The 20,412-nt window shown below is 36.0% G+C and overlaps 1 protein-coding gene across 1 annotated transcript in view; it reads left to right on the top strand.

The window, feature by feature from the left end:
- TRIM33 (tripartite motif containing 33) overlaps window positions 1-20,412 on the top strand; it is a 115,057-nt gene that overhangs the window by 72,986 nt on the left and 21,659 nt on the right. Inside the window, 7 exon segments of the mRNA XM_017869780.1 lie at window positions 5,458-5,574; window positions 8,312-8,426; window positions 11,198-11,344; window positions 11,799-11,916; window positions 13,295-13,569; window positions 14,268-14,432; window positions 17,308-17,508. Of these exon segments, the coding sequence (XP_017725269.1) occupies window positions 5,458-5,574; window positions 8,312-8,426; window positions 11,198-11,344; window positions 11,799-11,916; window positions 13,295-13,569; window positions 14,268-14,432; window positions 17,308-17,508 (1,138 nt within the window).

Here is a 20,412-nt window from a genome sequence, read left to right as displayed (position 1 = left end):
GAGTAGCTGGGATTACAGGCGTGCGCCACTACGCTCAGCTAATTTTTGGATTTTTAGTGGAGACAGGGTTTCACCATGTTGGTCAGGCTGGTCTCAAACTCATGACCTCGTGATCCACCTGCCTCAGCCTCCCAAAGTGCTGGGATTATAGGCATGAGCCTCCGCACCTGGCCAGAAGACTAGATATTACAGAAGAAAAGATAAATGATTTTGAAGACAGCAATAGAAAGTGACATCCTATTCTAATAAAGTCTTAGGTAATTGAAATATCAGATGATGTCACTGTGACCTTTGAGATTTAATTAAAGTTAGCTTTTGGTCCCTGTTCTATTTGTGTGAGGATTTTAATGTCTTTCCCATACTTTATAGAAATTTCTACCCTTTCAGATTTTCATCACAGTTGCTCACATTTCCTACTCTCTGTCACTTTCCTGAACTCTTATGGTTGTTATCTCCCCTTCATATAGAGCTTTAAATAAGGAACAATATAAATTTGCAACAATATAAATTCTAACAGTATAAATCCTTTAAAATTACTGCTAAGAATAACAGTGATAGCAAGCATTAAATCCTTAGTATGCCTTAAGTGCTTTGCTTTGTGTGTTTTGACCAGTTTAATTCTTAGGACAGTCCTATGTATGTATATATGATGATTATTCTATATTTTACTGGAGAAGAAGTAAGACACAGAGGGTTGTTAGAATCATCCAGCTTTTAACTAGGAAAATAGTAGTAGTAGTATCTAAGTCATTTTTTCCAAAGGTTAAATGAGAGAATCCATATTAAGATACTTAGCACAGTGCCTGAAAATGTAGTAAGTTATCAGAATAGGCTATTGCTATCTATAGATTGAGAAATGTTTACATAAAATATGATTGGAATTTTCTTCACGGTAATCTAAGGGATAGAGTGGGTGGGTGTATACATAAAGTCAGCTATGAATGGATACTTCTTGAAAATGGGTGATCGATTCAGTGGAATTAGACTTCTAATGTATGTTTGAAATTTAATGTAATTTAAAAAAATGGAATAACTGAAGAAAATGAAACTGGGTTTTATTAAAAGGTTCTCATTCAGTTTGGATATAAAGCACTATGATGCGTTTTTCCCTAGATGTTACAGAATCAAAACTTATTATATACAGTGTCAATTACTAAGAATAGTACGGTATCACTTGGTAAGTAGATTAGTAGAGCACAGTAAGACCATAATGTACATTCAGAAGTTTGAAGTTATTAGCTAAGTGATTTTCAACCTTTAAAAAACACCCATCCATGTATATTTTTATACATGTTGCCCAGACTGGCCTTGACTTGGGCTCAAGTGGTCCTCTTATATCAGCCTCCTGAGTACCTGGGACTTACAGGTGTGGGCCACTGTGCTCATGAGCACCATATTTTCATAAACTTCTTATAAAACTGTATTAAATATAATTTATTTCTCAATAATTAAAAAAAGCTAAGCATGCTGGTAATTCTGATCAAAACCAGATAATTTTATCAAGTTTTTATAATTCTAGCCATAAGCACAAAAAGTTTTACTTAGTTTGTCCTAACTAAATCCTGGGCATACATAATTTTTACTGTATTTTACTTATTTTGAAATATGGAGAATAGTTCATTTTGACTAAGAAAGCCCATAAGAATTACTACTTTCGACTGGGCGTGGTGGCTCACGCCTGTAATCCCGGCATTTTGGGAGGCCAAGGCAGGCAGATCACGAGGTCAAGAGATTGAGACCATCCTGGCCAACATGGTGATGCCCCCGTCTCTACTGAAAATACAAAAATTAGCTGGGTGTGGTGGTATGCGCCTGTCGTCCCATCTACTCGGGAGGCTGAGGCAGGAGAATCACTTGAACCCAGGAGGTGGAATTTGCAGTGAGCTGAAATCGCGCCACTGTACTCCGCTGTATTATTTATAAATAAATAAATAAATAAATACTACTTTAAAATGCAAGATTAAAATCTAAGAAATTACTTTGAAGTATTTACATATTAATCAACACTACGTTTAGTTCATTTGTTGGTTATTCTTTCTCCCCATTTCAGCTGTAATTTTGATTAAAGAAAATTCGGTTTACCTAGGTATATCATATTTAGGAAAATAGTGTGTGTTTGCTTGTTTCTTGTTCACATGAATGTAACAAGATATATTTAGAAACAGGATTTTAAAAAATATTTATTTTGGGATAAGAGGAATTCGTACGTGGTTAAATTTTATGAATTAGAATTTTGTGAATTTTGATACTAGTTAACCTTTCTACCAAATGCCTATTTATTGACATCATCAAATTCTCCTTTAAAAGATTGTTTTCATCACAATGTAAATAAAGCTAAGTCAAAGGGTGGTTAGCATAGAATCCTCATATTTCTGCTTTATTTGTTCAGATTTAACATAGTAATAGTTTTTATTAGATGTAGAGAAACCATAGTATGTGGGATAAATCAAATGTTGCTCTTTAATGAAGGAACAAACCTTGGGGCCCCCTATCTAATAGTAAAGCCTCTTTAAAAAGCCTCTTGCCAGGCGCGGTGGCTCATGCCTTTAATCCCAGCACTTTGGAAGGTCGAGGTGGGCAGATCACCTGAGGTCAGGAGTTCAAGATCAGCCCGGCCAACATGACGCAAAACCCCATCTCTACTAAACATACAAAAATTAGCCGGGCGTGGTGTTGTATGTCTGTAGTCCCAGCTACTCTGGAGGCTAAGGAGGAGAACTGCTTGAACCTGGGAGGTGGAGGTTGCAGTGAGCCGAGATTGTGCCACTGCACTCCAGCCTGGGCGACAGAGCAAGACTCTCAAAAACAAACAAACAAGCAAAACAACTCTCTTAAAATACGTGCTTTTTTGTGCTATTAGTATCTTTTTTGTTTTGAGACAGAGTCTCACTCTGTTGCCAGGCTGGAGTGCAGTGGCATGATCTCGGCTCACTGCAGTCTCCGCCTCCCCAGTTCAAGCGATTCCCCTGCCTCAGCATCCCAACTAGCTGGGACTACAGGCACGCACCACCACGCCTGGCTGATTTTTTTGTATTTTAGTAGAGACGGGGTTTCACCATGTTGTCCAGGATGGTCTCGATCTCCTGGCCTCATTATCTGCCCGCCTTGGCCTCCCAAACAGGCGTGAGTCACCACTAATATATATATTAGTATATATAAGATGTATAATATCTTATACAAGTTATAATGTTGCTCAACATTGTAGACAGTTGAGCTTTAAAAATATTCTCCTTAAAAATGGTTAAATTGGGTTGGATGTGGTGGCTCATGTCTGTAACCCTAGCATTTTGGCCAAGACAGGAGAATCACTTGAGACCAGGAGTTCAAGACCAGCTTGGGCAACATGGCAAGACTTCATCTCTACAAAAAAGTTTAAAAAAGCGCGTGTCTATAGTTCCAGCTACTCGGGAGAATGATGCAGGAGGATTGCTTGAGCTCATGAGTTTGAGGCTGCAGTGAGCTGTGATCGTTCCAGTGCACTCCAGCCTGGGCAATAGTGTGAGACCCTGTCTCAAAAAAAAAAGTTCAAAGTGGTAAATTTTACTATGTATATTTTACCACAATAAAATCAGTGTACCTGCTGTTTTCTATAACAGAAATTCCCATATTGATCTACATTTTCTCTCTGTCCTCCATTCTTCTTGTACCTCTTGTATCCCACTACTAAGTAAACTTCCTTTTATCCTAACAAACTTTCCTTTATGTTAGCAATTTCATAGTCTTTCCTCTTGTCTGCCTTAGCTGAGACTTTCATTGAAGAAACAATGGGACATTTAGATGCTCATAGTACTACTTTTGTGATTTCAGTGCCCGTGTAGACAATTACACAGTAATTGTGAACTCATTTCCAGTGATTTGCTTCTTAACTGTGCCTTAGTTAGGGATTTAGTTTTCAGGTTATACCATAGACCTTGCCGTAACTGACACATAACCTCCCAAATCTGCTGATCTCACTGATAAAGTCAGTTCCAGCTTGTTTGTTTGGCTGTACCAACCAGTACTGTATCATGATCTCTCGTATGAGTTACTGTCTTAGAGTTTTAGCTGGTCGTTCCCTTCTACTCCCTTCTTTGAGTCTTTTATATTTCTGTATGATTTTCCTAGAATGTAAATGTGATTATTACATTCTGGTTAGAATTCTTCAGAGGTTTTCTATTACTTAGAGAATTAAATGCACAAACAGCGTGCTATGCTTGGCCCTTCACAGTTTGCCTCTGGATTTTATCAGTTATTGTCTCATATTCTGACTTTTGTATCTTTTTCTTTGGCCATATTGAAGTATTTACATGTCTCAAACATGCCTCTGTACCTAGCGTAAGATGCTATTCTTACCTCTGCAATGCTTTCCTTGGTGTTGAGGCCGATTTAGGCAGTCGTTTCTTGTAGATTATATATACTTGAATTATATCTCTTGTCACAGTATGGTATCATTTTGTATTTGTAACTATTCGTTGGTAAGATACGAACCATAATGAGTTCTTTAGTCCATGTAAAAAGGACATAGAAAAAAACTAAATAATATTTGTTGGCTTAATAATAAAACTTAAAACCTAATTTATAAAAGGAAATAAAAGTAGCAAAGAAAATGATTATTCTAGCTTCCTGGTATCCAAAGAAATGTTATTAGAGTTTGTATTTTCACTATTGTAATTAGAAAATTTTAACTTATAGCATTCATGCTGACAAAGTAAAACTGTTGTTGATGTGACGTTTTATATCGATTTAACCCTTGTGGAAAGTTTGACAGTACATGGCATCCAGAACTGAAAAATTACTTTAAATGTAATTATAAAGAATAAAATAAAGAATAAAAGTCAGATGTAAATTTGCATGTTTATTATTATTACAGTTGCATTTAAAAATGCATAGTTAGGCCACATGTGGTAGCCCACTCCTGTAATCCCAGCACTTTGAGAGGCCAGGGCAGGAGGATCGCTTGAGGCCAGGGGTTTGAGATCGGCCTGGGTAACATAGTGAGACCTTGTCTTTATTAAAAAATAAGTACATAAGTACATGTATAATTAAAAGATTAGGGAATTATATATTACAGTGGTAGCAGTGATTTTGTGATGTTGGAACTATGGGTGATTTCCCTTCCTTTTATAGTATTTTCTATAATGTGGTTATGCTGTATGATTTAAAATGTATATAAATTATGCCAAAATTTGAATTTTTAAAAAGGTGTATTCCTGAATCAAAACTCTAATATAAGAGCACTCAACCATTATCCGAATAATTTTTTTCTTTCATAATGGCCTTTCAGGGTCAGAGTTGGAGGGAGATAGGTGATTGCCAGTTAAAAGTTAAAAGTTGCTGTTGAGATAAGGTATGAGTGGCCAGCATAGAGAGTTGATCACTTAATTAAAGTTTCAAGATTGACTTATGTAGCTGTTCTTTATTTCCAAAATCTTAATCATAAATGTTTTGTTTTAAATGTAGTTTTGTTTTGATTTTAAGGTATCAGTTTTTGGAAGAAGCTTTTCAAAATCAGAAAGGTGCAATTGAGAATCTACTGGCTAAACTTCTTGAGAAGAAGAATTATGTTCATTTTGCAGCCACTCAGGTGCAGAATAGGTAAGTTTGTTGCCTTAAAACCATAATTTTAAGAATTATTAAAGAGAAGTGGGTCCAGTTTAAATCTATTTTTCTGCTATATTAAGCATATAAAGAAAACATTTTTTTGAGGGGGAAATGGTATGAATTTGGGATTATAGTATTTGTTAATTAAGCAAAATTTAATTGACCAAACTTTTGTATACCCTTTTAGGACACATCCTTGTCTATTTTATAATTAATAAGACTCTAGTCTGTGTTAAACCTTAAATGTGGAAACAAAGAAATTAATATGGAGAGAGTTGACTTATAAAATTTAAAGTGGAGATTGTGTGGAAGATACAGTATAGAGAAGAGAGTATCACTGGTGGACAAATTACTTCCCCATTTGTAAAACAAGCATTGAAAACAGTGCTTATGAGTAGCATTATAAGATGAATATATGATACAGTTTCTGGCACATAGTAAGCACTTAGATTTTAGCTGCTGCTCTTATATTTATAATTATCATCACCATTTATTATTAAAAAATTATTCTACTTTGGTTTATTTCTAAGTACATTTATTGATAAGTGAGAGTAGGTTCCATAAGAGAGCAGATTAACCAAGTTATGACTCTTACACCAGAAAGACAAACACTCTGAACTGGCATAATTAAAACTAAAATTCTTGGGGGTATGAATAAGGTTAATATATGTTTATTTTATGGACTCAAAAGGACTTCTAATGAATATTAAAGTTAATTAATTTATGATTAAAATGACATATAGTAAGGTACTCAAAAGTATTAAATAATTGAATGAATGAATGAAAATAGTGCTTACACGTGGTAGTTTTTTGTTTGTTTGTTTGTTTGTTTTTTTTTTTTGAGACAGAGTCTTGCTCTGTCGCCCAGGCTGGAGTGCAGTGGCGTGATCTCAGCTCACTCTGCAAGCTCCGCCTCCCGGGTTCACGCCATTCTCCTGCCTCAGCCTTCTGAGTAGCTGGGACTATAGGTGCCCACCACCACGCCCGGTTAATTTTTTGTGTTTTTAGTAGAGACGAGGTTTCACCGTGTTAGCCAGGATGGTCTTGATCTCCTGACCTCGTGACCCACCTGACTCAGCCTCCCAAAGTGCTGGGATTATAGGCATGAGTCACTGTGCCCGGCGAGAACTTTTAATCTTAAGTTACACCAAAAGAAAATAAAAGGCTCCTCAGAGCTTGTAGATTGTACACACACACACACACACACACACACACACACCCCATTGGTGGGTTTTTGTTTTTGGAAATGTTCAGTTGTTTTAGGTTAAGCTGGTGATACGGTTGATTTGGAGAAGACTGTTTCTCAGAAATGATAAATGGGTGTCTCTTTCAAAGGAAATATAGTGAGTTGATTCATATGGGAGTCCCATATTTTTATACAGATATTTTGTATGTACATTGTATAAGTATTTTTAAAATATATTTTATACACATGTTCTAGAATCTGTATACAGAAGTAGAGCAAGAGGTTTACCTGTTACAAGATTGCACAGGGTTGAGGAGATTGATTTCATCTGTAGAAAGTTTTTTAAAAAAAGTATTAAAAGCTCTGATGATAACTTCCCCTTTTAGATGCATTTTTCACTGACCTATCTCCATTATTTTTTAATGTACATTTTTTTCTTTCTTCAAAATTGAACATACGGTAGACTTAATTAAGTCCAGTAGGAGTCCGACTGAGGCTAACTACTGTGCTTTCAGCATGCTTAGTGATTTCTGTCTTTGGCTCAGTCATTTTATATTTGAAACCTATATTTCTTATCACTAGTTATTAGTACCTTTATATATTAAAAATATCTTCCACTCACCTTAGTAAGATAAGGACCGAACTCAAAATTTCCAAGTAAGTGCCAAATGATGTACAGAGGAGAAAAAAAACTACATTATTTCTTGGAGTGTATTGAAGTTACTAAATTCAAACTTGGCAAATGAAAGGCAGTTTAGGAGCTGAAAGCGTGGGTTATAGTTTTTACAGCAGTAGAATGTATAAAAATTGAAGGCTATGTCTTACGGTTGGTGGTTGACATTTTATGTATTTATATTGGTGGGATTTTCCACTTCCTGTTTTGTAAATACCAAGGTATCAGCCACTTCATATTTGCACCTAAAACTTCAATAACTACTTTGAGTGCTTACACCTACTTATAAAATGTCTAATAGCTATTCTTAAAAATGGATTGAAAATGTTTTATGCCCTTTACTGTATACAAAAGGAAACCATTTTGAGATTAATTTTAAGGGGAGTGTATCAGAACCCATGTTTGAAGTGGCTAAGTTATAAATGAAAATAAATGCTTCTACGTTTAACTATTATCCTTACAAAAGATAATTATTGCTTATGACGTTGTCCTTTTGCACATTGTTCTTGGAAAGCATCCAGGTTAAACAGAACCAGTGTGCCACATTTGACACTAAACAGCAGTCACACATGTTTGGTGTTTGTGCATCACATTCATATCATAGTTACTTAAGGAGATTGCCATCCAGCTTAATAAACTGTCCTTTATGAGCATAATTTAAAATAACTAAATATTAGTTTCATTATTTGTCTATATATATAACTTGTTTGGACCAAATTGATCAGGTCTTCTGAAACATGAGTTGTACATTTTGACAAAGTTTTCCTTTTAATTACTCGGTTAAGTGCCCAGTTGGATGATTTTCTGTAACAGTTGATGATTCAGAGACCTAGGATAAGTTGATAACCTAATGATGCATTTCTCTTATTCAGGATAAAAGAAGTAAATGAGACTAACAAACGAGTAGAACAGGAAATTAAAGTGGCCATTTTCACCCTTATCAATGAAATTAATAAGAAAGGAAAATCTCTCTTACAGCAGCTAGAGGTATGGTTCAAAGCCAAAATAAAACAAAACTGCTTCTCTTGCTCTTCAGCTGTTTTAATGTTTATTGAAAACTCTTTTAGATGGGTTGGGGATATGGAAATAAAGTAAAATTTAAAATAAGGTTTTAAAATTTACTTTTAGAAAAGAGACCTTTTCTAGTTAGTTATTTTGTGGCCCAATTTAATAACACTGACTTTAGCTGTATACCTTAAGAAATAGTGATATCCTCTTAGAAATCAAATAATTGTTACTAAGACTGGGTATGGTGACTCACACCTGTAATTCCAACACTTTGGGAGCCCAAGGCAGACAGATCGCTTGAGCCCCGGGTTCCAGACCAGCCCAGGCAACTTGGCGAAACCTGCCTCTACAAAAAGTACAAAAATTAGCCAGGGTGGTGGCATGCACCAGTAGTCACAGCTGCTCAGGAAACTGAGGTGGGAGGATGGACTGAGCCCGGGAGGTCAAGGCTGCAATGGACTGTGATTGTGTCACTGCACTCCAGCCTAGGCAACAGAGGGAGACCTTGTCTCCAAAACGAAAAAAAGAAAAAGAAAAAAGCAATGTTACTAAAGTATGATGTACATGAAGGCAAAGTAGTCCCACCACATTTCTTCCCCACCCCTTTAACATGGGGCCTCAATTTAACTTTTCCGTATAGATGCATGTTGGGCTTCTGCTTGAGTCATTTGTGTGTTTTACCTTATTTTAAAAATATTTCCATAGTTTTGCAGAAAATGCTCATTTTGAAATTTATAAACCTTAAACTTAGTGAAAATTTTGTGATATTAGGTATTTATATTGCATATTTCAAAGTTAATTTGCAGGTATAAGTTTCTAGATGAAAATCTAGTCAGTTCGTGAAATCTAAATTTTTAATCAAAGTCTACACTGCCCATTTGATTTATTAGCAAATTTCAAATATGAGTTTTCTGGGAAATTGAAGTTTTAGAAAGAGAAATATTTCCTAATTGAAAATTTCATGCTCTGGAAAGTTGAAATTTTGGAAAGAGAAATGTTTCCCGATTGAAATTTCATGCTAACTAGGCCCAAATGATATGGGGATTATTTTTTCTGCACCACTGAATAGTAATAATGATGTGTTTGACTACTTCCACTAACCTCAGATTGTCAATAGAAACACAGCTTGTGAGATTAAAAGTACTCTTGGCCGGGCGCGGTGGCTCACGCCTGTAATCCTAGCATTTTGGGAGGCTGAGGTGGGTGGATCACAAGGTCAGGAGTTCGAGACCAGCCTGGCCAACATGGTGAAACCCCATCTCTACTAAAAATATACAGAAATTAGCTGGGCATGGTGGCGTATGCCTGTAATCCCAGCTACTCAGGAGGCTGAGGCAGGAGAATTGCTTGAACCCAGGTGGTGGAGGTTGTAGTGAGTCAAGATTGTGCCACTCCACCCTGGGCAACAGAGCGAGACTCCGTCTCAAAATTAAAATTAAAAAAAAAAAAAAAAAAGTACTCTTGCACAGATTGTTGAAGTCGTGGGTCCCTTTTCCTACTGTACACCAGTCTGTTGCATTTAACCCTAATAGGTTTTTTTCCCCAAAAGGACCCATGTGAATAGAGAGCACTTAGTAACTATTTTTGATAAACTTACTGTAAATACATTTGAGCTATACATCTAAAATAGTATTTGTAAAACCATTTCAAGAGTTTCTGAATTAAAAGATGCCTCTTAAGATCTCTTGAGCCTGGGAAGCAGAGTTTGCAGTGAACCAAGATTGCACCACTGCGCTCCAGCCTGAGGGACAGAGTGAGACCCTGTTTAAAAAAAAAAAAAAGCCTCTTAAGGCTAAAGTGTATACAAATACCTAATGATAAATACACCACTAACATGGTGATAATTTAAAGTAGATGTTTTCTAGTGTAATACGTTCTTAAACTTTGTAGAAGAAACGTTTTCCTAAGCTTTATAAAAGGAACGTAGTAAACCAAACTTCTGTCAGTTGAACACTTTTATCCATTGATTTACATTATAAAATGAACATCTTCTTTCCTTAGGAAAAATATTGTCCAGAAAACCAACCTGAGACATTTTTTGGGAGAAAGTTCTTAAGAAAGTAGTAGATGAGTTGTTTAGCAGGCTGAATGTCAAAAGTATGTTGGACATTACCCATCCCTCCTGGGGTGATTTTAGTTCCCATAAAGCAGTATATTTTTCCTTTGCAGTGTTTCTCTGAAATTGGTTTTTGCAGTTTGGTCAGTCCTCACTTCTTTGTTCTCTGAACTTCTGTCATATCAAAAGTTTCCCTAATTCTGCTGTTAGAACTCTGGAAGTTACCTTTTTCATTTTGTCTTGTATATTTAAGAGAGATTTTAACTTCATTCTCATGCCATACCAGGAGGTGGCACTGGTGACACAAAATTTTTTTGGCCTTTAAAGTATATTAAGTTAAGATTACATAAATTTATTTCTAAGGTTAGCTCCTTATGCTATAAATACCATATATTAGATTAACCTAATAGGAAGACGCTATTTTTAACAGACAAATGTTGATAGAAAAGAGACATTAACTAACATTAATTTCTATATGTGGAATATCCTTTTTAGCTTAGAGCACTAAGTTTTAGTCCCACTTTTGTTAGTGGCTTTTCCTCTGATTGATGATAGGCTTGCTAAATAATCATGGAGGTTACTCACTTAGCCCATTTTTAAAGGAAGTATAGGTATTGTGCCCATTTGCATTAGAAATGTGGGGTTGATTTTTTTTCATGTAGAATTCTTCAGCGAAGCTCTTGTTCTGTTTCAGAATGTTACAAAGGAAAGACAGATGAAGTTACTACAGCAGCAGAATGACATCACAGGCCTTTCCCGGCAGGTGAAGCATGTTATGAACTTCACAAATTGGGCAATTGCAAGTGGCAGCAGCACCGCACTACTATACAGCAAGCGACTGGTGAGACACATACAGTTTTTATTTTTCTTTAATGGACTTTATTAAGATATATATTCAGTGAACTGCACCTGTTTAAAGTATCCATTTTAATTTTGGCAAATGTAACCACCACCACATCAAGATATAGAAAACTTTCATCACCCCCCAAAGTTTCCTCATTCCCCCAGGCAGCCACTAATCTGATTTCTGTCATTTTTTAGAATTTCATATAAGTGGAATTATATTGTATGTACTCTTTTGAAGATGCCTAGTATCTTAATGCAATTTATTACCCAAAATGGCAGAAATTCAAGCATGTACATTTGATTTGATTGCTAATTTAAATGTTGATGCTGCCTAATCTGAGGCTGACACTGTGGAAATATATGTGCTTTTTTGTCTTAATATCTTTATCTTATGTTTTCCCAGTTGATATTTAATTTTGAGACAAATGTGGATTTTTTTTCCCTTTAAGATTACTTTCCAGTTGCGTCATATTTTGAAAGCACGGTGTGATCCTGTCCCTGCTGCTAATGGAGCAATACGTTTCCATTGTGATCCCACCTTCTGGGCAAAGAATGTAGTCAATTTAGGTGAGAAATAATGAGTTTTATGAATATAACCTTATGTTTTACATTTTATGTAAAAATATGTTGTTATTCATTGGAAACTCACTTTAGCTATGGTTTTGTGTGACAGCCATTACATCTTAAGAAAGCTGAGAGTCTACTCTCTCTATATTTTCTAAATGTGTACTGTTTCTAGACCCCCGACCCTCTATCTTTTAAATTTATATTGACTGTTTCGTATAGAAATCTTAGCAAATGATTCATTGTCTGGAATAATTTCATAGATGTTTAGTTGTTTAATTAAGCCAAATTGTGCATTAGCAGCAGACTTTTAGGATGCTAATGTGTCCAGTAGTTAGGTCCTGAGGAATGTTTGAAAGATAAGAGTAGCTCTTTTCACATGGAAGAGAAATGGATTTTGCTTTTGTTTACAACATAGTATGGACCTAAAGACCGTAGATGAAAGTTACAGAGAGCTCAATTAAAACACATGCACACAAACTTCCTAGCAATTAGAGAGCTATCTACAGACTGAGTAAACTCACTTTCAGAACAGTTAAGTCTTAAACAGTGGGAATTGTAAAAGCAGAGGCTGATTGCCCTTCTGTTATTTAAAAAAAAAAAAAGTAATCTTTGCAAACAGAAAAAAATTATATTCAAATTTAGCTATAGCCTTAGTTCTGGCATCAGCCAGCTGTTTCTGTGTGACATGGTAGCTAAGAATGGTTTTTACGTTTTCAACTGGTTGTGAAAACAAAAACCAAGGACTATGAGACAGATCTTATGTGGCCTGCCAAGCATAAAATATTTACTCTATGGCCCATTACAGGGAAAGCCTGTCAACCTGTGCCTTAAATCCCATCTTCCTAAAATTTGGCTTCTGTCCCTAGAAAGCAATGGCTCCATAGAAAGCAAGGAAAACCATCACTTCGAAGGATATAAATTGTTTAAAGCATTCAGTATTTCCACAGAAGATGATTTTGTGGCATTGTAATGCTCTGCCTTGCATATTTTGGCAATTCAAAGGCAGATGGAATCAGTATTAGCAATCTCGAGTATTCTTGAGTAAGTCTTGTCATGGGAGAATTGATTTAGATTGATTAGTTAGGCCTCTTCTAATAGATATCTCTTTTAGTCTCTTAATTTTCTGTATGTCTGTGTAAAAAAGAGTAAGGGCAGAGAATATATTTTTCTGAATAACCAAAAGTCATTTATTCAGCTTTGGAATGTATTAAGTTTCTGATCATCATCATTATCTTTAAACTGACTCCATTCCCTGCTGTACTGTTGGAGCTTTGAGGTGCTGGTAGTTGTCAGAGGAAAGAGGAAAACATGGTGATTACTCAACAAAGTAGATGATTCAGTTGATTATATGCAAAATCTTATTTTTTAAATTTTTCAGGTAATCTAGTAATAGAGAGTAAACCAACTCCTGGTTATACTCCTAATGTTGTAGTTGGGCAAGTTCCTCCAGGGACAAACCACATTAGTAAAACCCCTGGACAGATTAACTTAGCACAGCTTCGACTTCAGCACATGCAACAACAAGTGTATGCACAGAAACATCAGCAGTTGCAACAGATGAGGATGCAGCAACCACCAGCACCTGTACCAACTACAACAACAACAACACAACAGCATCCTAGACAAGCAGCCCCTCAGATGTTACAACAGCAGGTAAGTATGGTGTTACTACATTATTGATAGAAATTATGAAGTCCTCAACACTACACTTTTTCCTGTATAAGAAAGTTACACATTTCAGAGTTACTGGCAGGACTTTGAGTGGAGCTCAAAAGTCAGAGTTTAAATATTTGCTGTGGTTATGATGGTGATATAAGGGAGATATGAAGAAAGGCAGTAAATAAATTTTCTTGGGAAACAAAATTAATTCACTAGTACTGTGGAAGGATGTAAGTTCTCTTCTCATCCTTTCACATCAAATCTTTTTTGTTTTCCACGTGTAATTGTGTGGACCAAAGGACTAGATTGTTTCTGCCTAGGATCTGATATGTTCCTTAGGCATTTGTTCAAATCATTCCTATCCCTATGTGTCTTTTGCTGTCTCCACTGCCATCCCAATCAAAACTATTACTCCGGAATGGGTTAAGTTAATGTTGATACGCTTTAAACACACATACAGAGAAAAAGAGAGGGAACGGAAAAGAGAGAGAGAGAAAAGGGAAATTAGGGAGTGATACACAAACTAGTCATTACCAGTCCTCTGGGGACTGGGGCTAGCGATAAGAATTATTTATACTTTTTACTTTATACCCTTTTATCTTGACTCAATTATTTTTATGATTACATTTTATAATTAAAATATAAATTTATTTTAAAATTATTACATAAATTACAATTTCTACTTTTTGTAGCCTCCTCGATTGATCAGTGTGCAAACAATGCAAAGAGGCAACATGAACTGTGGAGCTTTTCAAGCCCATCAGATGAGACTCGCTCAGAATGCTGCCAGAATACCAGGGATACCCAGGCACAGCGGCCCTCAGTATTCCATGATGCAGCCACACCTCCAAAGACAAGTATGCCTAGAGTTACATTTGTAAGAATCCTACAATTTTAAAATTAAAAGACACCATTTTCTTAATCACTTTTTGGGAGCAGGTCATTGATATGTTTGAGAATTTGATTAATGCTGTATATCCTCTTGTCCCGGAAAAATAAACATACACATGAGATTTTGTATTTAATTTTAAGAGCTTTTAAAAATTGCCTTAAGTGCATCATATACTATGGGTTAAGAAACCCTGATATAGTTAACCCATTCAGTTTACAGAAGTGAAAAACAAATCTAATGAGCTGGTGATTTTACCCACAATCACAAAAGCAATGATAAAATAGCAAGAACCTTAATGCTGCTCTGCTCTTTTAATGTGACTTTTTGATCCTAATATATAAAAAGGGCTTTGAGAGTAACAGAGCTAACTATTTTTTTTAACCTTTTCTGTACTCAAATATTGTTCATTTTAGGATGTAGATATGCTTTAATAAGTGTATTTAGATACATGTTTTATCATCTTTACCTAGTTATGTTTATATGGGAGATATGAGTATAAAGTGAGGCCACTTTTTCATAGGATTTCTAGTTACAATAGAGTTTACTTTTTAACTCTTAGAATGATGTTTCTCAAAACATGTTTTAAAGACCATCAGAATCACCAGTCATCTTACGTGGGGTGGGCGACCTTGTCAGAATAGATTCCTAGCCATAACCACTGAAATCAGAATTTCTAGGTGGGGAGTACTCAGTAATATTTAAGTTTGTACTAAGTCTCTCAGGTCAATCTGCATACTAAAGTTGGAGAAACACTGTCCTAGAACAGTGGTCCTTCAACTTTTTGGTCCATGTACATCCAGAAAGAGCTCTTTAAAATAACACACTTCTTGGCTGGGACTGGTGGCTCACGCCTGTAATCCCAGCATTTTGGGAGGCCGAGGCAGTAGGATTGCTTGAGCCCAGGATTTTGTGACCAGCCTGGGCAACATAGCAAGACCCCATTTCTATTTTAAAAAAAAAAATACATACTCACTCACATTTGAAGGCTTTCATTTAAAATTTCCATTATAGGTTTAAGTTTAAATAGTTTCAAAAGCTATACTTTATAGCATATTGTAAAAATTGATGCTATAAAGTTGAAAAACCTTTACATTATTTTAAATGAATCCACCAGAATTCCAAATACCCTAGCAAGCTCTCCTTGGACTTGAATTTCACTTCTACTTCTTCAACAGAGTTTTATCTTACTGTAATATAGTTTTGTTTGATAGATATAGATTAGCCTATTGTAATTGTCTGCAGGAATAAATGTTTATTGTAATAAATTGTTAAATTTCCAGTGACAGTAGGGTTATTATTAAGCTCTAAAACTTATTCTGTGGACCGAATTATCATTATATTATACCTCCACAATTGTGGAAACAAAATGGGTGTATTTACATGGTTTAAGAATATTAGAAGATACAAAACTCTTTTGGATATACATTTCTTTGAGCTAGATGGAGACTTTTTGCCTCCTGCTTTTGGTTATGTATGTTTGTATGCTGTTACTTATTTTTAAAATAAGTCAGAATTCAACACAGGTTTTATTACTAGCTTTTGGGATTTGTTTTAGGTAATGCTCAGGAAACTTGTTTACAAAATTATGTATTTGGGAATTAAAATAATTTTATTATGGTAATATCCCTCAATTCTTTGAATTTTTTCTAGATTATAAGCTGAGAAAACGATCTATCAAAACTATTTAAAAACTTTTTGTCAGTGACAACTTCCTTTTTGTTAATCATCAAATATTCGAACCCATTTGAAGGTTTGTTACCCAGGTTTTGGAGTCAGACACCCAACATCATTATTTCCAATTGTGCCTTTGATTATTTCTACAGGTTTTTTTTTTTTCCTTCTTGGTGCAGTGTGCCTAGAATAAGATTTAGGAATGGTCAAAGGTGTGGTGTTCTTCTGTCAAGGGTGGGGGAAGGGCAGTTGCAAAAGTGGTGGAAAAGGAGATCCAGCAGAGCATGGCACATTCTCAGGCATATCAGATTTTTTTTTTCTTTTTAAAGAGCACATACAAAAGGTTGAGGATCTGAACATTTATTTCCTTCAGACTTTTCACATAATCATATACCCCTTAGTTCATGGAAAGCCTTCAAGTATTTCTGGGGGCCAAGTACACCTTGTCAGAGCACAGAAGCTAAATAATCAGACAATGAATCATCTCAGGACATTTTTCTTAGACTTTGGGTATATCTCTACAGAAATCACTGGATGTTATTAAGCATTTTTAGTTTTTAAATATTTCAAATGATTTATTTATATGTGTATAAGTCGTTTTCTTAAGATGTTCTTCTATGTTGTCTTAAATGATGCTCATAACAACCCTCACAATGAAACAAGTGAGATATTATTATCCACATAAAAGACTGAGATTATGTGATTTGTCTAAGGTCACACAGTATTAGAGTCAGGACTTGATGCCATTTTTCCTTTCTGTAAATTCATTGTTCTTTCTACCACATCAAGCTGTATTTTGTAATCGTTTTTAGTAGAAAATGACTAAGAGTTGAAGAGGAATAATGACCGAAAGGTAGTTCTCTTACCCTGGTGTTTGAAAATTTGGAGGCTTACAGATCCTCTATTACATACTTTCTTGTTCTGAAATAAGATCATATCACCAGGCTGACATGTTGGGAAATTATTGGCAAGTCTGCCTTTCCCTAGATACTACACAAAATGAATGGAAAATGAAAAGGCTAAGTTTGAACTGTTCTTCTCCTGAATAAGTTTGAAAGGGCCAACTTCTTTGTTTCTTGTTTCCTTCCTAAACTAAAAATTACAAAGGTATAGTTTATATTCAGCGATTCTGGCAGATCAAGTAATGATAATGTCTTCTTTCTTATTAGCACTCAAACCCAGGGCATGCTGGACCCTTTCCCGTAGTATCGGTACACAACACCACAATCAACCCAACGAGCCCTACTACAGCAACTATGGCAAATGCAAACCGAGGTCCCACCAGCCCATCTGTTACAGCAATAGAGCTAATCCCCTCAGTTACCAATCCAGAAAACCTTCCATCGCTGCCAGATATTCCACCCATACAGGTTTGTATTTAAGTTGATTGAGGCTTCATTAAACTTAATGTTAAATACAGAGTTAGAGTATTTATTTCAGAGTTTTGTTTTTTTTTTAAAATTCAAGATCAACATTTCCTTGGAATTTCTAAAGAGTAAAGTCTAAATCACTAAAAGTCTCATCCAATCTAAGTGAAACTTTCGTCAACATCCTCGCTTTCCCCGTTCTGCGCCCACCCCCTCCTCTAGCCTCCAGTTAACCACCTTTCTATTCTCTGTTTCTATGAGATGGACATTTTTAGATTTCACGTGAGATTAAGTCAGTATTTGTCTTTCGGTGCCTGGCTTATGATACATAGCATAATGTATGTATAATTAATGGTTCCATTCATGTTGCAAGATGACAGAATTTCCTTCTTTTTAGAGGCCGTATAGTATATTCCATTGTATATGTATACCACTTTTTTTTTTTTTTTTTTTTTTTTTTGGAGACAGAGTCTCGCTCTGTCGCCCAGGCTGGAGTGCAGTAGCGCGATTTCGGCTCACTGCAAGCTCCGCCTCCCAGGTTCATGCCATTCTCCTGCCTCATCCTCTGGAGCAGCTGGGACTGCAGGCACCCACCACCACGCCTGGCTAATTTTTTGTATTTTTAATAGAGATGGGGTTTCACCATGTTAGCTAGGATGGTCTCGATCTCCCAACCTCATGATTCGCCCACCTCAGCCTCCCAAAGTGCTGGAATTACTGGCGTGAGCCACTGCACCCAGCCATGTATACCATATTTTAAAAAATCCATTCATCCGTTGATGGACACTTAGATTGCTTACATATCTTGGCTATTGTGAATAATGCTGAAGTGAGCATGGGAGCGCAGATAATTTCTCTGATATAACAATTTCAGTTCTTTTGGATATAAATTTCAGTGATCTCTTGCATTGCATGGTGACCACAGTTTATTGATAGTGTATTATATATTTAAAATTCCAAAATGGATTTTAATGTTCTTACCACAAAAAAATGGTGGGTTAGTGGGGTTAGATATGTTCATTAGCTTGATTCAATCTTTCTATAACATAGATCAGAACATTACATTGTACACCATAAGTAGACACATTGTTATTTGCCAGTTAAAAAAGAGTTAAGTATGAATATTTGAGTCTTGAAAAGTTATTTAGCTAAAACTAGCATTCCTCAATATTTCAAAGTTCTGGGGAATTGAATGTCGTATGAATAGCAAATTATGGGACTGTCTAAACGGAAGTACAATAATGGTGGATTAATATCACCTTTGCTAAAAGGCTAGTTACTCCCTTTCTACACCTGCCACAGGCAAACGTTGTTCAGATGATGCACTCCTGGTGTGAGTTTGGAGCCAGAGAGAAGACCCAGGACCAAAATGTGGTTAGATCTTTGTTGTTCTTCTGTTAAATCCAAAAGGGGTAGTCAGTTGGGCTGAGAAAAGGATGGGGTTGGAAGGCCAAGATAGTAGACAATGTGAGGCTTATACCGAGAGAGGGAAATGATGGAGAAGAGGAATAGATGGAATGTGAAGGACCTTTGAGTGAGGCCTTTTGCCCCTTTCAACTGAAGAAAAGTATCCTTTGGATCCTTCTGAAATTTCATCAGTTTGTTTCAGTTAAAAGCATTTTCTTTTAAAATGTAAATATAATCTGCCAGCATTATACTGAATTTTATTTTATGCAATGTATGAGTTATTTTCATATCTTGGAGTCCGGGATCACCATAGGAACAAGGAGCAATGAAACTGTTGTGACAGTAGCACCCTTGATTCATTCTGTGGCTACAGTTTAGTGTTTTGTTTTAGTGGGTTTTAATGGGTTTATATAAGAGTTTTAAAAGATATTTCTAAAGCTTCAAACTTTTTAAAAAATTTTATTTAAAGTAAGTGTGTATATTTAAGGTAACAACATGATATTAAATATATATGTAGTCAACTGGTTACTATGGTGAAACAAATTAACATATCCATCATCTCACGTAATTACCCATCCCCCTGCTCCTGTAAGAGCAGCTATAATTTACTCATTTAGCAAAAATTTTGAATACAATGCACTATTAACAAAATTGTTCAGAAATCACTAACATATTGTGAATTCTCTCAATCTGATTGCTTCCCTAATATTAGGAGAAGTCTTTTTTGGCTGAGGGAATGGTAGTTTTATTGGTGATGAGAGGACTGGACCATATAGAATGGAAACTTTTAAAATATAAATTAAAAAGTAACATTTCTAAGATAACAGCTTATAGTTTACAAAGAGCTTTCACAGGCAATATATAAGTTTAATGCTTAAAATCACCTGATATGTAATATCCCTGTTTTATGGATAAGAGTAAGAGAGGTTCATAAAACCACCTGATGGGTTAATTCTGTCCACCGCACAAACAAAATCAATTCACGGAGACCATGGCATTGCAGTAAAAAAAGAATTTAATTGACGTGAGGCCACCCACGCCACGCAGGAGACGGAGTTATTACTCAAATCACTCTCTTTGAAGGCTTGTAGTTTAGGGGTCTTTTCTTTTCTTTTCTTTTCTTTTCTTTTGTTTTCTTTTCTTTGAGATGGGGTCTAGCTCTGTTGCCCAGGCTAGAGTGCAGTGGTGCAATCTTAACTCACTGCAACCTCCACCTCTGAGGCTCAAGCTGTTCTCCTGCCTCAGCCTCCTGAGTAGCTGGAAGCACACGCCACCAGGCCTGGCTAATTTTTGTATTTTAGTAGGGACAGCGTTTCATCATGTTGACCAGGCTGGTCTCGAACTCCTGACCTCAAGTGATCCACCCGCCTCGGCCTCCCAAGGTATTGGGATTACAGGCGTGAACCACTGTGCCTGGCAGTGTAGGGGTTTTTCAAAGGTAGTTTGGAGGAAGGGGTGGGGGCAGTAAGGCAATGGGTGCTTGCTGCTGATTGGTTGGGG

The sequence above is a fragment of the Rhinopithecus bieti genome, unplaced genomic scaffold (assembly GCF_001698545.2).
Source record: "Rhinopithecus bieti isolate Rb0 unplaced genomic scaffold, ASM169854v2 scaffold_3040, whole genome shotgun sequence".
Taxonomy (NCBI): Eukaryota; Metazoa; Chordata; class Mammalia; order Primates; family Cercopithecidae; genus Rhinopithecus; species Rhinopithecus bieti.
This window is presented reverse-complemented; position numbering and strand designations above follow the sequence as displayed.